General features: G+C 42.2%; 2 protein-coding genes across 3 annotated transcripts; both read right to left on the bottom strand.

The window, feature by feature from the left end:
- Positions 1-2,737: 2,737 nt before the first annotated feature.
- Positions 2,738-8,245, bottom strand: LOC140552191 (tripartite motif-containing protein 16-like). Of its 2 annotated transcripts, none has more exons than XM_072676296.1 (6): positions 7,621-8,245; positions 7,260-7,355; positions 6,142-6,375; positions 5,723-5,948; positions 5,492-5,497; positions 2,738-4,022 (listed from the first exon to the last, which is right to left on the bottom strand). In XM_072676296.1, the coding sequence occupies exons 1-6, from the start codon at positions 8,209-8,211 to the stop codon at positions 3,493-3,495; spliced, it is 1,683 nt and encodes a 560-aa protein (XP_072532397.1). In that variant the 5' UTR covers positions 8,212-8,245; the 3' UTR covers positions 2,738-3,492. The 2 variants fall into 2 exon arrangements, with proteins under 2 accessions (XP_072532397.1, XP_072532388.1); XM_072676287.1 differs by lacking the exon at positions 5,492-5,497 and adding an exon at positions 4,385-4,441 and having other exon boundaries at positions 5,789-5,948; positions 6,097-6,375.
- A 4,783-nt stretch (positions 8,246-13,028) lies between these two features.
- LOC140552203 (tripartite motif-containing protein 16-like) lies at positions 13,029-18,396 on the bottom strand. The gene is made up of 6 exons (XM_072676308.1): positions 17,766-18,396; positions 17,397-17,492; positions 16,245-16,523; positions 15,937-16,096; positions 14,556-14,612; positions 13,029-14,168 (listed from the first exon to the last, which is right to left on the bottom strand). Exons 1-6 carry the CDS (start codon positions 18,354-18,356, stop codon positions 13,645-13,647), a joined length of 1,707 nt encoding a protein of 568 aa, XP_072532409.1. The 5' UTR covers positions 18,357-18,396; the 3' UTR covers positions 13,029-13,644.
- Between the last annotated feature and the right edge of the window lie 2,528 nt (positions 18,397-20,924).

The raw sequence follows: 20,924 nt of genomic DNA on the forward strand, positions 1-20,924 counted from the left end.
AGGACGGCTGAGGGGCTCGTTTGAGCCTCTCTCCCATCAATCACGGACACTTGCACCCTTCTCACAAACTGTTCTGCCTCCGGCCATCGGGAAGAAGGTACCGCAGCATCCGGTCCAACAAGACTGCAACAGCAATTTCCCCACAAGCAATCTGACTCCAGTGAAGGCATTGCACTACATACTACCTCACTACATCCCTGGACTCTTTGCACATTTATTGCACAAGTTGCACAGACCTATTTTAAAAATGGCTGCTCTAACCTGTGCTGCACTCTACTGGTTTGAACATGATATGCACCTTCTATTGCACAACCCTACTCCCCACTATTCCCAGTCTGTCTTATGTGCATTCTAGTCTGCACTGTATGCCTTGTGTTGTGCTGTCTGTATTCACTTGTTCTGTGTTGGACTTTTTTGTCTGCACTGTGTTGTGTTGCACCACGGTCCTGGAGGAACGTTGTTTCGTTTCACTGTGTACTCTGTATAGAGTTGACATGACCAAGCCTCTTGACTTGGTCAGTCATAGCTGATTAAAATCTGTATAAATATCTATGCTGACGTCAGACACCTTAAACTGATAACTGACCTTTTTGTTGACTTTATAATCTGATTGGAGCTCCAACCACTGCAGGAATCTATGGAACAGTCATCATGGTCTTGTTAGCGCAACATGCCTTTACCATTCCAACCAGAAGACCTCAGGAAGAACTGAGGAGTGGATGTAGCTCTGTGGGAGGGGTCATCTGCTGCTCCCAGAAAAATCTCCCTCATGCTGGTTAAGGGTCAGCAGATGAGTGCACCTCCAGAAGCAGAAAGACCATAAAGCACATCTGTAATGAGCTTGGTCTAACTTTTGTTTCCAGGTATAGCAGGATTGTGAGAACTGATCCAGACAAACTATGGTGGTGAGCGTGAACTTGCTGCTGGTCGTGTCTCTCAGGATTATTAACCACTGAAAGAAGCACATCAGCATTAGACAGAGACATGAAGTTTATAGTGGACAGTCACATGATCACAACTAGTCCAGTCTCCGTTTCATCCTGTTTATCTCTCATACGTTTGTAACAATGTCCAGTCTTACATTTCTCTGGTGTTTAGATCAGCTCTCACATTTACATCACTACACCTCTCAAGTGGGTGGGTGTGAGACTCACTCATTGTTCTCGAATCTCGCAACAAACCTCTGAAATCTTCAACTTTACTAAATATCTGAGACTTCAAACTCCTGCTGAAAGCATATTACTCAGCATGTTTGGATTCAGGGCCTTTATTCTGTCTAGATGTCCACTGTCTGCTGTGCAGCATGAGGCACATCTTGTGGTATGATGGTGCTATATCACAGTGTGCTGGGGCAGAGGTTCTAGTGCAGAGCATCTTCTACACACTGTGCTTTTCTCTTAGAGGAACTGGGAAGCGGTGTTAAACCTGTAATGGTAGAAACTGGTTCCTTCTAATGAACTTTATTCAAAATTCTGCTGGATTTGTACTTTGCTGAGAGTTAAAGGAGTTGAATAATATATAATCCAGTACTAAACTATATTTGTAAAAAATCTCTTTTTACTGCTTTCTTATGCTGAGATGCAGAATTGATCAGTACGTTTCACTGCAGTTCTGTAGCTGAAGCAGAGCTTTAGACTCGGCTACTTTTGTAATGAAGCTGTTGTTGGAAAGCTACTTTTACTGGAGTCATTATTTCACTGCAGTAACAGTTTATTTTACTGGATGCTGGTTTACACTACTCTACATGTCACAGAGGGAGAAAACATGGCCTCGTTTTGGGGGGATTTCATGGAGTTGAGCGCTTTCACACGGTGTAATGGAGTTTGGGCGACCCCTAGTGGCAAGTGGTGAACTGCAGCTAGACTTAGCTTTGGTGCTTCTGAGCTGCGGTCCTTCAGCAGCAGACTGTGCTTCTAACGCTGGGGGCAGGAGCACAGCTCCGTGTTTTGTTGTTAAATTCAGATTAAAAACGTGTTTCAGTTAAAAATCCTCTACTCACTTCAACTATCATACAGATGAGCAAGTGTTGAGATGAAGACTGCACTGTTTTAGCTCGTAGTTCAGCTTTTATCAGCTTCGTCTTCGTTTCTCTGTCGTGAGTTTGGGTGAGGAGAACATGAGGCTCCATTTTCCTCTGTTTTCTCCAGTCCTGCTAGCGGTGGATGAACTAAGCCATGTTTTACTTTCATTAGAGATATTAGTATTTCTTTACCCAGCTTAAACCTGATCTGCAGTCATCACACCACCTAGAAGACTTTGAACCTCTCCAGCCCTTTTTTCCATTTCCAGTCTTAAATTACACTCCCACATCTTGAGGCTTTCTGCTCCAGCCTTATATAAACTAGAGGCAATTTCACCAGTTACTGAAAAGCCTTCACTTTTGGAGTAGAAAACATGTAGAGATATTGAAATTGATCTGCAGTGGTCAAAATATAATAAAAACCACAGAAAGAATTTTCCTGAATTTCATTTTAAAATCTAGATTTTAGAGACTATAAACTGAAGCCTTCATGTCCCCCAAAACTTTCTGCTTTGGACTCTCGTGTCACCATGGGTCTACTTTCACCAGGCAACATTTGGAGCTGATCCCTCCTCCTGATTTGAAGTTCTTCTAGCTGGAGCTGACAGTGAACAGGCAGCTTCTCCAAGTGTCCTTTTAGAGTCTCCAAAGTCTCCAACCTCTGTATCATAAGAACAGCTCATTTTACTGCAGGAAAGGGATCGTGTATTATCTGCACTTGATGGCAACATGTTATCCTGTATTTCTTCACCTTCTTTTTACAAACTTACGTCATCCACCAGTTCTGATTGAATATTTTATTCTAGTGCCAAACCAAGAGCAATCACTAGTAGATAAGAGCAAAGAGGCAGGAGGGTCTAGTTTCACCTTTGCTTGTTTTATTTAGTCCGGTTTTGTTATTCTAGCTTTCACAGCTCTCACTGCTGTCCGACTCCAGCAAAGCCTCGGCTTCACTTTCCCGTTCCCACTCGGTCAAAATCTCTCCAACAGCATAAAATACTTTCTTCTATGGTTTCTGAGTTTGTTTTGAAGCAATTTTTATTGATTATTGCTGCCAATAATTTCTTCCTACCTGAGAAGCTGCTTCAGGAAACAATCCTTCAGAAGTAAAAAGGTTCTGGAGCTGAGATTTGAGAAGCTTCAGAGCTGCATGAATGAAATGCTGGATTTCTGATGGAAATCCATGATGTGAGCTGACAGACTGTAGATGAGCTGGTGTGAAAGGACTCCTTCACATCCTCACCTAATGCTTCCTTTTCCATCAGCTGTGTTACTGACAACCCTCTGAACTCTTCATCTGCGGCTGTTTAAACACTCAAGCAGCAGAGAGGCTGAGAGAATGTGGGTTCAGCTCTGTGGAGAAGACGTGAAGAAGAGTCTTCATGTGAAGAGCTTCATCTTTTTCTCTCAGTTAATGAATGAAAGAGAATCGTAGGAGATTCTTTTCAGATCTACAAGATTTAACACACACATCACTTCTTATCACATAACCTCACAGTTCCTTTATAAACCCAGAACCCAGCGTAGAGCGGCTGAGTGAATGTGGTGTGGAGTGTGTGTAGGAGGGTCATTGTGTCAGAGACACTGTAGAAGGACAGAGTTCCTGCACTGTGATCCACATACACTCCTATTCTGGAGGAAGGTGGAGCTGAGAGCTTAGTCCGAATGTTGTTGTGGAGGAAAGAGAGAGAGGAGGAACACTCCAGACTCCAGGACTGACTGTTGCATCCAAACCCACACGCTTTACCCCCTCCTTTCCTGCTGATCCCTTTATATGAGACTGATATGTACACACAGCCAGTTCCCCCACTGCTCCACTCAACCTCCCAGTAACAGCGTCCACACACACTCTCCTTACACAACACCTGTTCCCAGCTGTTAAACCTCTCTGGATGATCAGAGTATGACTGGACTTCTTTACTCCACATCACCACTCTGTTCTTCTCAGACAGTCTGAGGTAATTAAATGCTGTGTTGGGATCCAGAGTCAGTCGACAGTAATCTACAGAAAAGTAAAGAAAAGAAAAGTTAAATTATTTAAAGTAAAACACTGTTGCTGAGTGTGTGTGTGCTTGTGTGTGTGTGTTTAATTCAGTATATGTCTGTGTGTGTGTTTGTCTTTTAATGTGTGTGAATTTATTTCATTTAGTGTCGTGTTTGTGTGTGTTGGGTATGTATGTGTTTTGTGAATGTGTGTGAGTGTGTGTATGGATGTGAGTGTTCCTTTTAAATGGTTTGTGTTTGTATGTTTTCTTTGTGTGTGTGTGTGTGTGATATTGTTTTAATGTGTGTTTAATTCAGCAATTGTGTTTGTTTGGTATGTCTGTTTATGTGTGTGTGTGTGTGTGTGTGTGTTACACATACATTGCAGAAAATCTTCTCTGGTTTTTGGCTCTGAGGATAAAATCTGAACTGCTGCAGCTGTGGAGACACACAAACACAACAGTCCAACAGCATGAATAGAGTAGAATAGAATAGAATAAAATAGAATAGAGTAGAGTAGAATAGAATAGAATAGAGTAGAGTAGAATTAAAATGTTCATGAAGATTAAAGATAAAGTTTAAAACGTAAAAACAATCTTTATTTCTAAGAAACTTTGGAGAAGATCAGTCCTTTCAGTCTTTCTCTCTCTCTCTAAAACAGGATTTACCTGTTGATAAATATAACAGTTTTGTAGAAATATGAGAGAAGTAATAACAGTAATAATAGAAGAACAGCAATAATACAATAATTCATGTAAAGCAAATAAATGATATTTTTAAAGGGTGCTCTTTTAAATGTATGTTAATTACACTGATCAGTTATCAGCATCTTTCTCGCTGTGTGTGTGTGTGTGTGTGTGTGTGTGTGTGTGTGTGTGTGTGTTATTTGTCTAATGAAATATGACACTCTGTTACAGTGTGAATCTGTAAAGGTGGACCAATTCCAGCCACCAGAGGGGAGCGGTAGTCCGATAATCAGTCCTAACTCCCAGCACCTGGTGAGCTGAGTATATATACTCCTCAAGGAACAACCAGAGTGGCTGGTTCTTTGTGGAGCACATAGTGTTTGCAACATACAGGTGGTTATTTGGTGTTGTTTCATACACAGTGTTCCTTCTGTCTTGTCTCTTTTGGAAAGTTAGGTCTCACCCTTCCCTACTTTCCAATTCCTGTTTAAAAGAAGGCAGTGAGGTTTCTTCATCCCCTTCTCCTAGTTTACTCATTTATCTTTAGGAAGAACTGGAGGTTCAAGGAACCTTCCTCCTTTCCCTCCTTATTTTTCTGCCATAGCTTTGTTTGGGAGTCCAAGCTATTTAGTTCGCCTCAATTTAAAGAAGGCAACCAGCCTCCCCTGACATCGTTGTCTGGTTTTCCCGCTCAAACCCTCCCCTGTGCAGTGGTAAAGTAGTGGTAAAGTACCTGGTTTCTGATCCCGTGGACCTGGGTTCAATTCCCACTGAAAGTTGGGATATCATTAAGTTCTGATACCCATGCCTTTCTGTTCCACATCTTGACAGCTAAGTGTTTAGGTCATATTCTAACTACCACTGGTAGCTCTATCGGTAGGGCCCTGGACTAGTCCCGCTAGTGCTACCATTACAGAATCAGCTGCTGGACACAGGTGGTGGCTGCAGTGCGTGGTCAGTGTGTAGAGGAACAGTAAGAGGAACAGAGTTCAATTAGATCATTTCTATGGAGCTCAGAGGAAACTTGTCTCACTTGTCCTCTTTCTGTCCAAGTAAAGATTCCCATCCTTATGTCTGACAGCAGGACAGCTGCTCTTACCATGTGGAGGGATCTTCCAGAACTCCTCTCTGCAGAATTCCTCTAGTCGCTCTTTCAGCTCAGAGACAGATTTCCTCACTCCATCAAATGAGGGATGTTGATGGACAGGAATGCTGGCTGAGTCCTCAGATCCAGAAGAGACACAGAGAGACTGGAAACTCTACAGAGAGAAGAAACACAATGGAGGAAGATGAAGGTGGAGAAGAGAGATGAAGGAGATCAGAACAAATGAGACTAAAGAGAAAGTTGGGATCACAGACAGCTTTATTTAGTGGAGCTTAATGAACTTCTGCTGAGAGGAGCTTTACAAGCTTGATGAGGAGCAGCTTCCTCTGTAGATCAGTGAGTGTTACCTGGAGGAAATGGAGGTGATCCTCTGTGTGTGAAAGCTGCTCCAGCTCAGTGTGTCTCCTCTTTAGATCAGCCATCTCCTGCTGCAGTTTCTCCAGGAGTTCTTCAGCTCCACTCATTTCAGCCTTCTCCTGAGCTCTGATCAGCTCTGTTACCTCAGAGCGCTTTTTCTCAATGGAGCGGATCAGCTCAGTAAAGATCCTCTCACTGTCCTCCACTGCTGCCTGTGCAGAGTGCTGTTACACACACACACACACACACACACACACACACACACACACACACGGTGAATATCCTCTGTTACACAACACTCCTTGTCTCAGATGTAGTCGATCAGCTCAGTCATGTTTGGTGTGTGAAGTCTGGTTCTCTAGGTTTCACTGGAGCTACAAGGCTAATGTAGCAATGGTGTAAAAGTACTCTGATTCTGATGAGATCTGAGTATTAGTAAGAGTGAAGGAAAGGAGCTGGAGGAATAATCAATCAGAGTAAAGAGGAATTATTTGCTTCATAAAGGGAAGAAAGGAAAAGTGAAAGCTGCAATGAATCAAATCACTTCTAATGAATGTGATCTTTAGCAGAGCTGTTTCAGTACTGTGACCTGACCTGGATCCTGACTGGAATTGTTCAGAAACATCATATTTTTATTTATTTGTATAAACATTTTCTAGTATTTTTCTGAACCATAGTAGGTTGGACTCATGTTTGAGGTAAACACTAAAACACAGAACAGTACTGAAGATCCTCACATTCTGATTATTAGATCTTTGTGTTGATTAATGTTGTAAAAAAGCATAGCAGGTAAATATTTCTGCTTTTTTACTGTAAAGCCGTTCTAACAACAACTGGAAGCTCCTATTCGATCAGTAACAGATCATTTGTTCAGGAAATGTAGTAAAAATAAGGTAACCTTGTTTATGTGGAGTCTGACACTGTATTACACACTGTTATCTATAAACATGAAAAAGAAATGATCTGTGCATTTGTCAGGTTTTATAGATTAGAAATAGCTACATTAGCCTCAGTCCTTCACTGCAGAACTGAAAAGCAAACTTCAGACCCCGAACAGCTTTTGACTCTGTTTGGGAAAAGGAGAAAAACTGTGTCTTTCTGTTCTCACCTTAAGAGTGTTCACTGTCTGTTCCAGCTCCTGCAGCTTCTTCTGCTTCTCCTGGATCCTCTGCTGGAGTTTCTCCTGCATCTCTTTTAGCTGAGTCTATGAACAAACAGATTTTATGATGTTTATGAATTTGTGTGAATTATGATCTAGATGGGTGTTGGCTGGTTACACATTCACTAACTGCTCTGATCAGTTTATTGAACTCTTCCGTACAAACAGCATTTGAACTCATTCCTTCAAAATCTATGTACTAAAATCAAGAACCGACTTTCTTTAACTCGATCAACTGATTAATGAAACTCCTTCTGGATGAGGTATCTAATTAGTCTGAGCTGATTCTGAATGATCTAACAGTTCTCACCTGTTTCCTGCTTCTTTCTGTTGTAGCTGAGACTGTATCGTGTCCCCTGTGATCCTCCATTGTACATAAATAGCAGATAGAGCTCTGATCAGTACGACAGTAGATCTCGATCAGTCTGTCATGCTGAGAGCAGATCTTCTCTTGTAGCTGGGTGGACGCTTTGACCAGCTTGTGCTTCTTCAAGGCAGGAACTTCATAGTGAGGTTTAAGATGAGTTTCACAAAAGGAGGCCAGACACATCAGACAGGACTTGATGGCTTTGAGTTTTCTCCCGGTGCAGAAATCACACTCCACATCTCCAGGTCCAGCGTAACGGGGAGCAGGAGAAGCAGCTTGGAGTTGTGTCTTCTTCAGTTTCTCCACCACTTCAGCCAGCATGTTGTTCCTGCGTAGAACAGGCCTTGGAGTGAACGTCTCTCTGCACTGGGGGCAGCTGTAGACCCCCCTCTGTTCATCCTGATCCCAGCAGTCATTAATACACACCTTACAGAAACTGTGTCCACAGGGAGTGGTCACTGGGTCCTTCAGCAGATCCAGACAGACTGGACAGCTGAACTGCTCGTGATCTACTGAAATACTGGCCTCTGCCATTTTCCTGCACTTCTAGACTGAGAGAGAGCAGCACTCTGAGATCACTTTCATTTTCTCTGAACTGAGCAGGAATGACTTCCTGCTTTCCTGCTGCTCAGAGTGTCACAGAGAGGGGAGGAGAGAGAGGGAGAGAGAGAGAGAGAGAGAGGACAGAACTGATTGGTGGACTGGGAACTAAATATCTTGCACTTTGGCAGAACACATGACCGTTTAACTATTAGCTAAATTCATCAGCAAGAAATACAGCATTAAGTGGCTTTTACACACAGTGCTCCTCATGATCCAGGAGGGAGAGGAGCACACTTGGCTAAATCCCTCATGGTGGGACATATTATTAGGTACTTCTTATTTTACATTATTTTACGGACTGTTAAAGACTGATGGAAAATAACAGACATTTTCAACAGTATTATTCTGTTATTCTAAAGAAAGATTCTGTTGTAAATGGTCTGAATGTGAAATGCATTATGGGACATTTTTTAGACAAGTCCTAATAAAGCCAGCTTTAACCTCTTCATTACAGTTTGTAATTTAGACACATTTTACTGTGTTTTTATGAATTATTTAGCGTTTTATTAACAGTGATATCATGTGTTTATAAAAGCAGCATTTTACTGTACATTTCTACAACAGTGTAACAGGCAGGACTTGTTCATTTATTATGTATCAGTCAGGATCTGTGAAGGACCTGTTAGCATGTATTATGCATCAGCTAGGACCTGGGGAGAGTTCTCCTCCCGCGAGCTGTATTGGGCAGCGCCCACAGGTGTAGTCTGCGTCTATTGGGCATGACGTCAACACAGCATGGCGCCTATATCTATCCGGACTTGCGCAACAGCGTTTGTTTGGCGTGGTGAACGCAGGTAGTATGAGTTATTGCTCTACAGACGGTGGGTGGATCATGTTTTATAGGAAGTTCTCTCCTTGGCTTTTTTAAGTAATGTGTTCTTTTAAGAGATTTTATTTCTTAGGGTTTGTTTGAAGTTTAGTATTGAGCTGTAGCTTTGTTCATACCGGTAGGATTTGCTAATGTTGGATAAAATAACGGATTGATCAGGGTGATGCTGCCATAGTAAGATCATCTATTGGGTCATCTGACTAACAGGCTTTGGCTTTGCTGATTTTGGTTAAGGTGGATGTTTCATTATTTGAACCAGTTTTATTTGTTACTGTATTTTTCCCTTTTATTTGGTTGGTTGATCTATTCTTGCTGCTACTTCTGTTCTGTCTGTTTGTTCAGTTGAGGTACTTAATAAATCAGTTCAGTTAACTGTGGTGCCGCATTAGTTAAAGTGGACTGGGTTCTATTGGTGGACCCGTTTGATATTAAAGTTAAATTTACAGTAACTTTGTGGAAACTGTGATACTTTTTTTAAATTTTTTTAATTTTTTTATTTATTGCGCTACTAATCACTGCCATATTTAAACAGAGTGTAACAAGCAGTGCAGTGATGCTGAGACTAACACGGTGTATTAGCCTGTAACACTTATTTATTTATTTATTTATTTTCATGACTGTGTGGCAGAACTCAAATCACTTCATAAAGTTCACCAATGACAAACCAGTGCTGGGTCTGATCAGCATACAGAGAGGAGGTGCAGCGCCTGACAGACTAGTGTAAAGTCAGCAACCCTTACCTGAAGGTAGACAAGACTAAAGAAATGGTTGTTGACTTTAGGAGAACGCTACACAACCACTCTCCGCTCAACATCGACAGGCCCAGGCCCTGCAGATTGTCAAGAGCACAAAGTTCCTTGGTGTCCACTTAGCAGAGGACCTCACCTGGACCCTGGACTTTCTCTGGAAGCTGAGAGGCCAGTCTTCCTCTACTCATCCCCACCATCTTCTACACAGGCACCATAGAGAGCATCCTGCATCACTGCCTGGTTTGGGAACTGCACATTCTGACCAAGACCCTCCAGCAAATAGTCAGGACGGCTGAGGGGCTCGTTGGAGCCTCTCTCCCATCAATCACGGACACTTACGCCCTTCTCACAAACTGTTCTGCCTCCGGCCATCGGGAAGAAGGTACCGCAGCATCCGGTCCAACAAGACTGCAACAGCAATTTCCCCACAAGCAATCTGACTCCAGTGAAAGCATTGCACTACATACTACCTCACTACATCCCTGGGCTCTTTGCACATTTATTGCACAAGTTGCACAGACCTATTTTAAAAATGGCTGCTCTAACCTGTGCTGCACTCTACTGGTTTGAACATGATATGCACATTTTATTGCACGACCCTACTCCCCACTACTCTCAGTCTGTCTTATGTGCATTCTAGTCTGCACTGTATGCCTTGTGTTGTGCTGTCTGTATTCACTTGTTCTGTGTTGGACTTTTTTGTTTGCACGGTGTTGTGTTGCACCATGGTCCTGGAGGAACGTTGTTTCGTTTCACTGTGTACTCTGTATAGAGTTTACATGACCAAGCCTCTTGACTTGGTCAGTCATAGCTGATTAAAATCTGTATAGATATCTATGCTGACGTCAGACACCTTAAACTGATAACTGACCTTTTTGTTGACTTTATAATCTGATTGGAGCTCCAACCACTGCAGGAATCTACGGAACAGTCATCATGGTCTTGTTAGCACAACATGCCTTTACCATTCCAACCAGAAGACCTCAGGAAGAACTGAGGAGTGGATGTAGCTCTGTGGGAGGGGTCATCTGCTGCTCCCAGAAAAATCTCCCTCATGCTGGTTAAGGGTCAGCAGATGAGGAGTGCCCCTCCAGAAGCAGAAAGACCATAAAGCACATCTGTAATGAGCTTAGTCTGACTTGTGTTTCCAGGTATAGCAGGATTGTGAGAACTGATCCAGACAAACTATGGTGGGGAGTGTGAACTTGCTGCTGGTCGTGTCTCACAGGATTAGTAACCAGTGAAAGGAGCACATCAGCATTAGACAGAGATATAATGTTTATAGCGGACAGTCACATGATCACAGCTAGTCCAGTCTCCCTGTTTCATCCTGTTTATCTCTCATATGTTTGTTACAATGTCCAGTCTTACATTTCTGTGGTGGTTAGATCAGGTCTCACATTTACATCACTACACCTGTCAGGTGGGTGGGTGAGAGACTCACTCACACTGTTCTTGAATCTCACAACAAACCTCTGAAATCTCCAACTTTACTAAATATCTGTGAATTCAAACTCCTGCTGAAAGCATATTATTCAGCATGTTTGGGTTCAGGGCCTTTATTCTGTCTTGATGTCCACTGTCTGCTGTGCAGCAAGAGGGACATCTTGTGGTATGATGGTGCTATATCACAGTGTGCTGGGGCAGAGGTTCTAGTGCAGGGCATCTTCTACACACTGTGCTTTTCTCTTAGAGGAACTGGGAAGCTGTGTGTAACCTGTAATGGTAGAAACTGGTTCCTTCTAATGAACTTTATTCAAAATTCTGCTGGATTTGTACTTCGCTGAGAGTTAAAGGAGTTGAATAATATATAATCTAGTACTGAACTATATTTGTAAAAAATCTCCTTTTACTGCTTTCTTATGCTGAGAGATGCAGAATTGATCAGTACGTTTCACTGCAGTTCTGTAGCTGAAGCAGAGCTTTAGACTCGGCTACTTTTGTAATGAAGCTGTTGTTGGAAAGCTACTTTTACTGGAGTCATTATTTCACTGCAGTAACAGTTTATTTTACTGGATGCTGGTTTACACTACTCTACATGTCACAGAGGGAGAAAACATGGCCTCGTTTTGGGGGGATTTCATGGAGTTGAGCGCTTTCACACGGTGTAATGGAGTTTGGGCGACCCCTAGTGGCAAGTGGTGAACTGCAGCTAGACTTAGCTTTGGTGCTTCTGAGCTGCGGTCCTTCAGCAGCAGACTGTGCTTCTAACGCTGGGGGCAGGAGCACAGCTCCGTGTTTTGTTGCTAAATTCAGATTAAAAACGTGTTTCAGTTAAAAATCCTCTACTCACTTCAACTATCATACAGATGAGCAAGTGTTGAGATGAAGATTGCACTGTTTTAGCTCGTAGTTCAGCTTTTATCAGCTTCGTCTTCGTTTCTCTGTCGTGAGTTTGGGTGAGGAGAACATGAGGCTCCATTTTCCTCTGTTTTCTCCAGTCCTGCTAGCGGTGGATGAACTAAGCCATGTTTTACTTTCATTAGAGATATTAGTATTTCTTTACCCAGCTTAAACCTGATCTGCAGTCATCACACCACCTAGAAGACTTTGAACCTCTCCAGCCCTTTTTTCCATTTCCAGTCTGAAATTACACTCCCACATCTTGAGGCTTTCTGCTCCAGCCTTATATAAACTAGAGGCAATTTCACCAGTTACTGAAAAGCCTTCACTTTTGGAGTAGAAAACATGTAGAGATATTGAAATTGATCTGCAGTGGTCAAAATATGATAAAAACCACAAAAAGAATTTTCCTGAATTTCATTTTAAAATCTAGATTTTAGAGACTATAAACTGAAGCCTTCATGTCCCCCAAAACTTTCTGCTTTGGACTCTCGTGTCACCATGGGTCTACTTTCACCAGGCAACATTTGGAGCTGATCCCTCCTCCTGATTTGAAGTTCTTCTAGCTGGAGCTGACAGTGAACAGGCAGCTTCTCCAAGTGTCCTTTTAGAGTCTCCAAAGTCTCCAACCTCTGTATCATAAGAACAGCTCATTTTACTGCAGGAAAGGGATCGTGTATTATCTGCACTTGATGGCAACATGTTATCCTGTATTTCTTCACCTTCTTTTTACAAACTTACGTCATCCACCAGTTCTGATTGAATATTTTATTCTAGTGCCAAACCAAGAGCAATCAGTAGTAGATAAGAGCAAAGAGGCAGGAGGGTCTAGTTTCACCTTTGCTTGTTTTATTTAGTCAGGTTTTGTTATTCTAGCTTTCACAGCTCTCACTGCTGTCCGACTCCAGCAAAGCCTCGACTTCACTTTCCCGTTCCAACTCAATCAAAATCTCTCCAACAGCATAAAATACTTTCTTCTATGGTTTCTGAGTTTGTTTTGAAGCAATTTTTATTGATTATTGCTGCCAATAATTTCTTCCTTCCTGAGAAGCTGCTTCAGGAAACAATCCTTCAGAAGGAAAAAGGTTCTGGAGCTCAGATTTGAGAAGCTTCAGAGCTGCATGAATGAAATGCTGGACTTCTGATGGAAATCCATGATGTGAGCTGACAGACTGTAGATGAGCTGGTGTGAAAGGACTCCTTCACATCCTCACCTAATGCTTCCTTTTCCATCAGCTGTGTTACTGACAACCCTCTGAACTCTTCATCTGCGGCTGTTTAAACACTCAAGCAGCAGAGAGGCTGAGAGAATGTGGGTTCAGCTCTGTGGAGAAGACGTGAAGAAGAGTCTTTATGTGAAGAGCTTCATCTTTTTCTCTCAGTTAATGAATGAAAGAGAAATGTAGGAGATTCTTTTCAGATCTACAAGATTTAACACACACATCACTTCTTATCACATAACCTCACAGTTCCTGCAACATAGAACCCAGCGTAGAGCGGCTGAGTGAATGTGGTGTGGAGTGTGTGTAGGAGGGTCATTGTGTCAGAGACGCTGTAGAAGGACAGAGTTCCTGCACTGTGATCCACATACACTCCTATTCTGGAGGATGGTGGAGCTGAGAGCTTAGTCCGAATGTTGTTGTGGAGGAAAGAGAGAGAGGAGGAACACTCCAGACTCCAGGACTGACTGTTGCATCCAAACACACACTCATTACCCCCTCCTTTCCTGCTGATTCCTTTATATGAGACTGATATGTACACACACCCAATTCTCCCACTGCTCCACTCAACCTCCCAGTAACAGCATCCACACACACTCTCCTTACACAACACCTGAGACCAGCTGTTAAACCTCTCTGGATGATCAGAGTATGACTGGACTTCACTCCGCATCACCACTCTGTTCTTCTCAGACAGTCTGAGGCGATAATTTACTGTGTTGGGATCCAGAGTCAGTCGACAGTAATCTACAGAAAAGTAAAGAAAAGAAAAGTTAAATTATTTAAAGTAAAACACTGTTGCTGAGTGTGTGTGTGTGTGCTTGTGTGTGTGTTTAATTCAGTATATGTCTGTGTGTGTGTTTGTCTTTTAATGTGTGTGAATTTATAATGTGTCGTGTTTGTGTGTGTTGGGTATGTATGTGTTTTGTGAATGTGTGTGAGTGTGTGTATGGATGTGAGTGTTCCTTTTAAATGGTTTGTGTTTGTATGTTTTCTTTGTGTGTGTGTGTGTGTGTGTGTGTGTGTGTGATATTGTTTTAATGTGTGTTTAATTCAGCAATTGTGTTTGTTTGGTATGTCTGTTTGTGTGTGTGTGTGTGTGTGTGTGTGTGTGTGTGTGTGTGTTACACATACATTGCAGAAAATCTTCTCTGGTTTTTGGCTCTGAGGATAAAATCTGAACTGCTGCAGCTGTGGAGACACACAAACACAACAGTCCAACAGCATGAATAGAGTAGAATAGAATAGAATAAAATAGAATAGAGTAGAGTAGAATAGAATAGAGTAGAGTAGAATTAAAATGTTCATGAAGATTAAAGATAAAGTTTAAAACGTAAAAACAATCTTTATTTCTAAGAAACTTTGGAGAAGATCAGTCCTTTCAGTCTTTCTCTCTCTCTCTAAAACAGGATTTACCTGTTGATAAATATAACAGTTTTGTAGAAATATGAGAGAAGTAATAACAGTAATAATAGAAGAACAGCAATAATACAATAATTCATGTAAAGCAAATAAATGATATTTTTAAAGGGTGCTCTTTTAAATGTATGTTAATTACACTGATCAGTTATCAGCATCTTTCTCGCTGTGTGTGTGTGTGTGTGTGTGTGTGTTATTTGTCTAATGAAATATGACACTCTGTTACAGTGTGAATCTGTAAAGGTGGACCAATTCCAGCCACCAGAGGGGAGCGGTAGTCCGATAATCAGTCCTAACTCCCAGCACCTGGTGAGCTGAGTATATATACTCCTCAAGGAACAACCAGAGTGGCTGGTTCTTTGTGGAGCACATAGTGTTTGCAACATACAGGTGGTTATTTGGTGTTGTTTCATACACAGTGTTCCTTCTGTCTTGTCTCTTTTGGAAAGTTAGGTCTCACCCTTCCCTACTTTCCAATTCCTGTTTAAAAGAAGGCAGTGAGGTTTCTTCATCCCCTTCTCCTAGTTTACTCATTTATCTTTAGGAAGAACTGGAGGTTCAAGGAACCTTCCTCCTTTCCCTCCTTATTTTTCTGCCATAGCTTTGTTTGGGAGTCCAAGCTATTTAGTTCGCCTCAGTTTAAAGAAGGCAGCCAGCCTCCCCTGACATCGTTGTCTGGTTTTCCCGCTCAAACCCTCCCCTGTGCAGTGGTAAAGTAGTGGTAAAGTACCTGGTTTCTGATCCCGTGGACCTGGGTTCAATTCCAACTGAAAGTTGGGATATCATTAAGTTCTGATACCCATGCCTTTCTGTTCCACATCTTGACAGCTAAGTGTTTAGGTCATATTCTAACTACCACTGGTAGCTCTATCGGTAGGGCCCTGGAATAGTCCCGCTAGTGCTACCATTACAGAATCAGCTGCTGGACACAGGTGGTGGCTGCAGTGCGTGGTCAGTGTGTAGAGGAACAGTAAGAGGAACAGAGTTTAATTAGATCATTTCTATGGAGCTCAGAGGAAACTTGTCTCACTTGTCCTCTTTCTGTCCAAGTAAAGATTCCCATCCTTATGTCTGACAGCAGGACAGCTGCTCTTACCATGTGGAGGGATCTTCCAGAACTCCTCTCTGCAGAATTCCTCTAGTCGCTCTTTCAGCTCAGAGACAGATTTCCTCACTCCATCAAATGAGGGATGTTGATGGACAGTGATGCTGGCTGAGTTCTCAGATCCAGAAGAGACACAGAGAGACTGGAAACTCTACAGAGAGAAGAAACACAATGGAGGAAGATGAAGGTGGAGAAGAGAGATGAAGGAGATCAGAACAAATGAGACTAAAGAGAGAGTTGGGATTACAGACAGCTTTATTTAGTGGAGCTTAATGAACTTCTGCTGAGAGGAACTTTACAAGCTTGATGAGGAGCAGCTTCCTCTGTAGATCAGTGAGTGTTACCTGGAGGAAATGGAGGTGATCCTCTGTGTGTGAAAGCTGCTCCAGCTCAGTGTGTCTCCTCTTTAGATCAGCCATCTCCTGCTGCAGTTTCTCCAGGAGTTCTTCAGCTCCACTCAGTTCAGCCTTCTCCTGAGCTCTGATCAGCTCTGTTATCTCAGAGCGCTTTTTCTCAATGGAGCGGATCAGCTCAGTAAAGATCCTCTCACTGTCCTCCACTGCTGCCTGTGCAGAGCGCTGTTACACACACACACACACACACACACACACAGTGAATATCCTCTGTTACACAACACTCCTTGTCTCAGATGTAGTCGATCAGCTCAGTCATGTTTGGTGTGTGAAGTCTGGTTCTCTAGGTTTCACTGGAGCTACAAGGCTAATGTAGCAGTGGTGTAAAAGTACTCTGATTCTGATGAGATCTGAGTAACAGTAAGAGTGAAAGAAAGGAGCTGGAGGAAGAATCAATCAGAGTAAAGAGGAAATATTTGCTTCATAAAGGGAAGAAAGGAAAAGTGAAAGCTGCAATGAATCAAATCACTTCTAATGAATGTGATCTTTAGCAGAGCTGTTCCAGTACTGTGACCTGATCTGGATCCTGACTGGAATTGTTCAAAAACATCATATTTTTATTTATTTGTATAAAGACAATTTTTCTAGTATTTTACTGAACCACAGTAGGTTGGACTCATGTTTGAGGTAAACACTAAAACACAGAACAGTACTGAAGATCCTCACATTCTGATTATTAGATCTTTGTGTTGATTAATGTTGTAAAAAAGCATAGCAGGTAAATATTTCTGCTTTTTTACTGTAAAGCCGTTCTAACAACAACTGGAAGCTCATATTCGATCAGTAACAGATCATTTGTTCAGGAAATGTAGTAAAAATAAGGTAACCTTGTTTATGTGGAGTCTGACACTGTATTACACACTGTTATCTATAAACATGGAAAAGAAATGATCTGTGTGTTTGTCAGGTTTTATAGATTAGAAATAGCTACATTAGCCTCAGTCCTTCACTGCAGAACTGAAAAGCAAACTTCAGACCCCAAAACAGCTTTTGACTCTGTTTGGGAAAAGGAGAAAAACTGTGTCTTTCTGTTCTCACCTTAAGAGTGTTCACTGTCTGTTCCAGCTCCTGCAGCTTCTTCTGCTTCTCCTGGATCCTCTGCTGGAGTTTCTCCTGCATCTCTTTTAGCTGAGTCTATGAACAAACACATTTGATGATGTTTATGAATTTATGTGAATTATGATCTAGATGGGTAGATGGGTGTTGGCTGGTTACACATTCACTAACTGCTCTGATCAGTTTATTGAACTCTTCTGTACAAACAGCATTTGAACTCATTCCTTCAAAATCTATGTACTAAAATCAAGAACCGACTTTCTTTAACTCAATCAAGTGATTAATGAAACTCCTTCTGGATGAGGAATCTAATTAGTCTGAGCTGATTCTGAATGATCTAACAGTTCTCACCTGTTTCCTGCTTCTTTCTGTTGTAGCTGAGACTGTATCGTGTCCCCTGTGATCCTCCATTGTGCATAAATAGCAGATAGAGCTCTGATCAGTACGACAGTAGATCTCGATCAGTCTGTCATGCTGAGAGCAGATCTTCTCTTGTAGCTGGGTGGACGCTTTGACCAGCTTGTGCTTCTTCCAAGTAGGAACTTCAGAGTGAGGTTTAAGATGAGTTTCACAAAAGGAGGCCAGACACGTCAGACAGGACTTGATGGCTTTGAGTTTTCTCCCGGTGCAGAAATCACACTCCACATCTCCAGGTCCAGCGTAACGGGGAGCAGGAGAAGCAGCTTGGAGTTGTGTCTTCTTCAGTTTCTCCACCACTTCAGCCAGCATGTTGTTCCTGCGTAGAACAGGCCTTGGAGTGAACGTCTCTCTGCACTGGGGGCAGCTGTAGACCCCCTTCTGTTCATCCTGATCCCAGCAGCCATTAATACACACCATACAGAAACTGTGTCCACAGTGGATGGTCACTGGATCCTTCAGCAGATCCAGACAGACTGGACAGCTGAACTGCTCGTGATCTACTGAAATACTGGCCTCTGCCATTTTCCTGCACTTCTAGACTGAGAGAGAGCAGCACTCTGAGATCACTTTCATTTTCTCTGAACTGAGCAGGAGAGACTTCCTGCTTTCCTGCTGCTCAGAGTGTCACAGAGAGGAGAGAGAGAGAGAGAGAGAGAGAGAGAGAGAGAGAGATAAAGAGGACAGAACTGATTGGTGGACGGGGAACTAAATATCTTGCACTTTTGCAGAACACATGACCGTTTAACTATTAGCTAAATTCATCAGCAAGAAATACAGCATTAAGTGGCTTTTACACACAGTGCTCCTCATGATCCAGGAGGGAGAGGAGCACACTTGGCTAAATCCCACAAAGTGGCAGACAGATTATTAGGTACAGGAGTTCTTATTTTACCTTATTTTACGGACTGTTAAAGATTGATGGAAAATAACAGCCATTTTCAACAGTATTATTCTGTTATTCTAAAGAAAGATTCTGTTGTAAATGGTCTGAATGTGAAATGCATTATGGGACATTTTTTAGACAAGTCCTAATAAAGCCACTCTGCACAAGCAGCCTGCTTTAACCTCTTCATTACAGTTTGTACTTTAGACACATTTTACTGTGTTTTTATGAATTATTTAGCGTTTTATTAACAGTGATATCATGTGTTTATAAAAGCAGCATTTTACTGTACATTTCTACAACAGTGTAACAGGCAGGACTTGTTCATTTATTATGTATCAGTCAGGATCTGTGAAGGACCTGTTAGCATGTATTATGCATCAGCTAGGACCTGGGGAGAGTTCTCCTCCCGCGAGCTGTATTGGGCAGCGCCCACAGGTGTTGTCTGCGTCTATTGGGCATGACGTCAACACAGCATGGCGCCTATATCTATCCGGACTTGCGCAACAGCGTTTGTTTGGCGTGGTGAACGCAGGTAGTATGAGTTATTGCTCTACAGACGGTGGGTGGATCATGTTTTATAGGAAGTGTTCTGTCTGTTTGTTCAGTTGAGGTACTTAATAAATCTGAGTTCAGGTAACTGTGGTGCCGCATTAGTTAAAGTGGACTGGGTTCTATTGGTGGACCCATTTGGTATTAAGGTTACATTTACAGTAACTTATTGGCTTTTTTTGCTACAAATCACTGCCATGTTTAAACAGTGTAACAAGCAGTGCAGTGATGCTGAGACTAATGCTGTGTATGAACCATAACACACTCTGCTCTGACAAATCTAATTTGTGTATATATATTTATTTATTTTAATTAGTTTAGTGGACAGTCACATGAGCGCAGCTAGTCAAGTCTCCCTGTTCCATCTCCAGCACCATCACACTGAATGTGGGGGTGACCCAACACAGTGCCCCAGGGGGTTCTGAGTTCTCTGCTGAAAAACTCAAATCACTTCATGAAGTTCACCAATGATAAACCAGTGCTGGGTCTGATCAGCATACAGAGAGGAGGTGCAGAGACTGGCAGACTAGTGTAAAGTCAGCAGCCCTTACCTGAAGGTAGACAAGACTAAAGAAATGGTTGTTGACTTTAGGAGAACGCTACACAACCACTCTCCGCTCAACATCGACAGTCCAACAAGACTGCAACAGCACTTTCCCCACAAGCAATCTGACTCCAGTGAAAGCATTGCACTACATACTACCTCACTACATCCCTGGACTCTGCACATTTATTGACCTATTTAAAAAAAATGGCTGCTCTAACCTGTGCTGCACTCTACTGGTTTGAACATGATATGCACATTTTATTGCACAACCCTACTCCCCACTACCCTCAGACTCTTATTTATGTACACTCTCTAGTCTGCACTGTATGCCTTGTGTTGTGCTGTCTGTATTCGCTTGTTCTGTGTTGGACTTTTGTTTCTGTCTGCACTGTGTTGTGTTGCAGCATGGTCCTGGAGGAATGTTTTGTTTTACTGTGAGTTAAAATGACCAAGCCTCTTGACTTGGTCAGTCATAGCTGATTAAAATCTGTATAAATATCTATGCTCACATCAGACACCTTAAACTGATAACTGACCTTTTTGTTTGATTTTATAATCTGATTGGAGCTACAAACACTGCAGGAATCTACAGAACAGTCATCATGGTCTTGTTAGCACAACATGCCTTTAAAACTCCAACCAGAAGACCTCATAAAGAACTGAGGAGTGGATGTAGCTCTTTGGGAGGAGTCACATTATCTGCTGCTCCCAGAAAAAATCTCCCTCATGCTGGTTAAGGGTCAGCAGATGAGGATTGCACCTCCAGAAGCAAAAAGACCATAAAGCTTGTCTGTAATGAGATTAGTCTGACTTGTGTTTCCAGGTATAGCCGGATTGTGTGAACTGATTCAGATAGACAATATGGTCAGTGTGAACTTGCTGCTGGTCATGTCTCACAGGATTAGTAACCACTGAAAGAAGCACATCAGCATTAGACAGAGATATGAAGTTTATAGTGGACAGTCACATGATCACAGCTAGTTCAGTCTCCCTGTTTCATCCTGTTTATCTCTCATACATTTGTTACAATGTCCAGTCTTACATTTCTCTGGTGTTTAGATCAGCTCTTACATTTACATCACTACACCTCTCAAGTGGGTGGGTGTGA

The sequence above is a fragment of the Salminus brasiliensis genome, chromosome 1 (assembly GCF_030463535.1).
Source record: "Salminus brasiliensis chromosome 1, fSalBra1.hap2, whole genome shotgun sequence".
Classification (NCBI taxonomy): domain Eukaryota; kingdom Metazoa; phylum Chordata; class Actinopteri; order Characiformes; family Bryconidae; genus Salminus; species Salminus brasiliensis.

Excerpts from the sequence above, each read along its gene's own strand:
- LOC140552203 (XM_072676308.1), bottom strand. The coding sequence starts at position 18,356 with ATGGCAGAGGCCAGTATTTCAGTAGATCACGAGCAGTTCAGCTGTCCA. Across the intron at positions 17,493-17,765 it reads CAGAAAGAAGCAGGAAACAG|ACTCAGCTAAAAGAGATGCA; the intron begins GTGAGAACTGTT and ends GTTTGTTCATAG. Across the intron at positions 14,613-15,936 it reads CTGGAAGATCCCTCCACATG|CTGCAGCAGTTCAGATTTTA; the intron begins GTAAGAGCAGCT and ends GTGTCTCCACAG.
- LOC140552191 (XM_072676287.1), bottom strand. The coding sequence starts at position 8,211 with ATGGCAGAGGCCAGTATTTCAGTAGATCACGAGCAGTTCAGCTGTCCA. Across the intron at positions 6,376-7,259 it reads AGACAGTGAACACTCTTAAG|CACTCTGCACAGGCAGCAGT; the intron begins GTGAGAACAGAA and ends TGTGTGTAACAG. Across the intron at positions 4,023-4,384 it reads CAGAGAAGATTTTCTGCAAT|ATTACTGTCGACTGACTCTG; the intron begins GTATGTGTAACA and ends ACTTTTCTGTAG.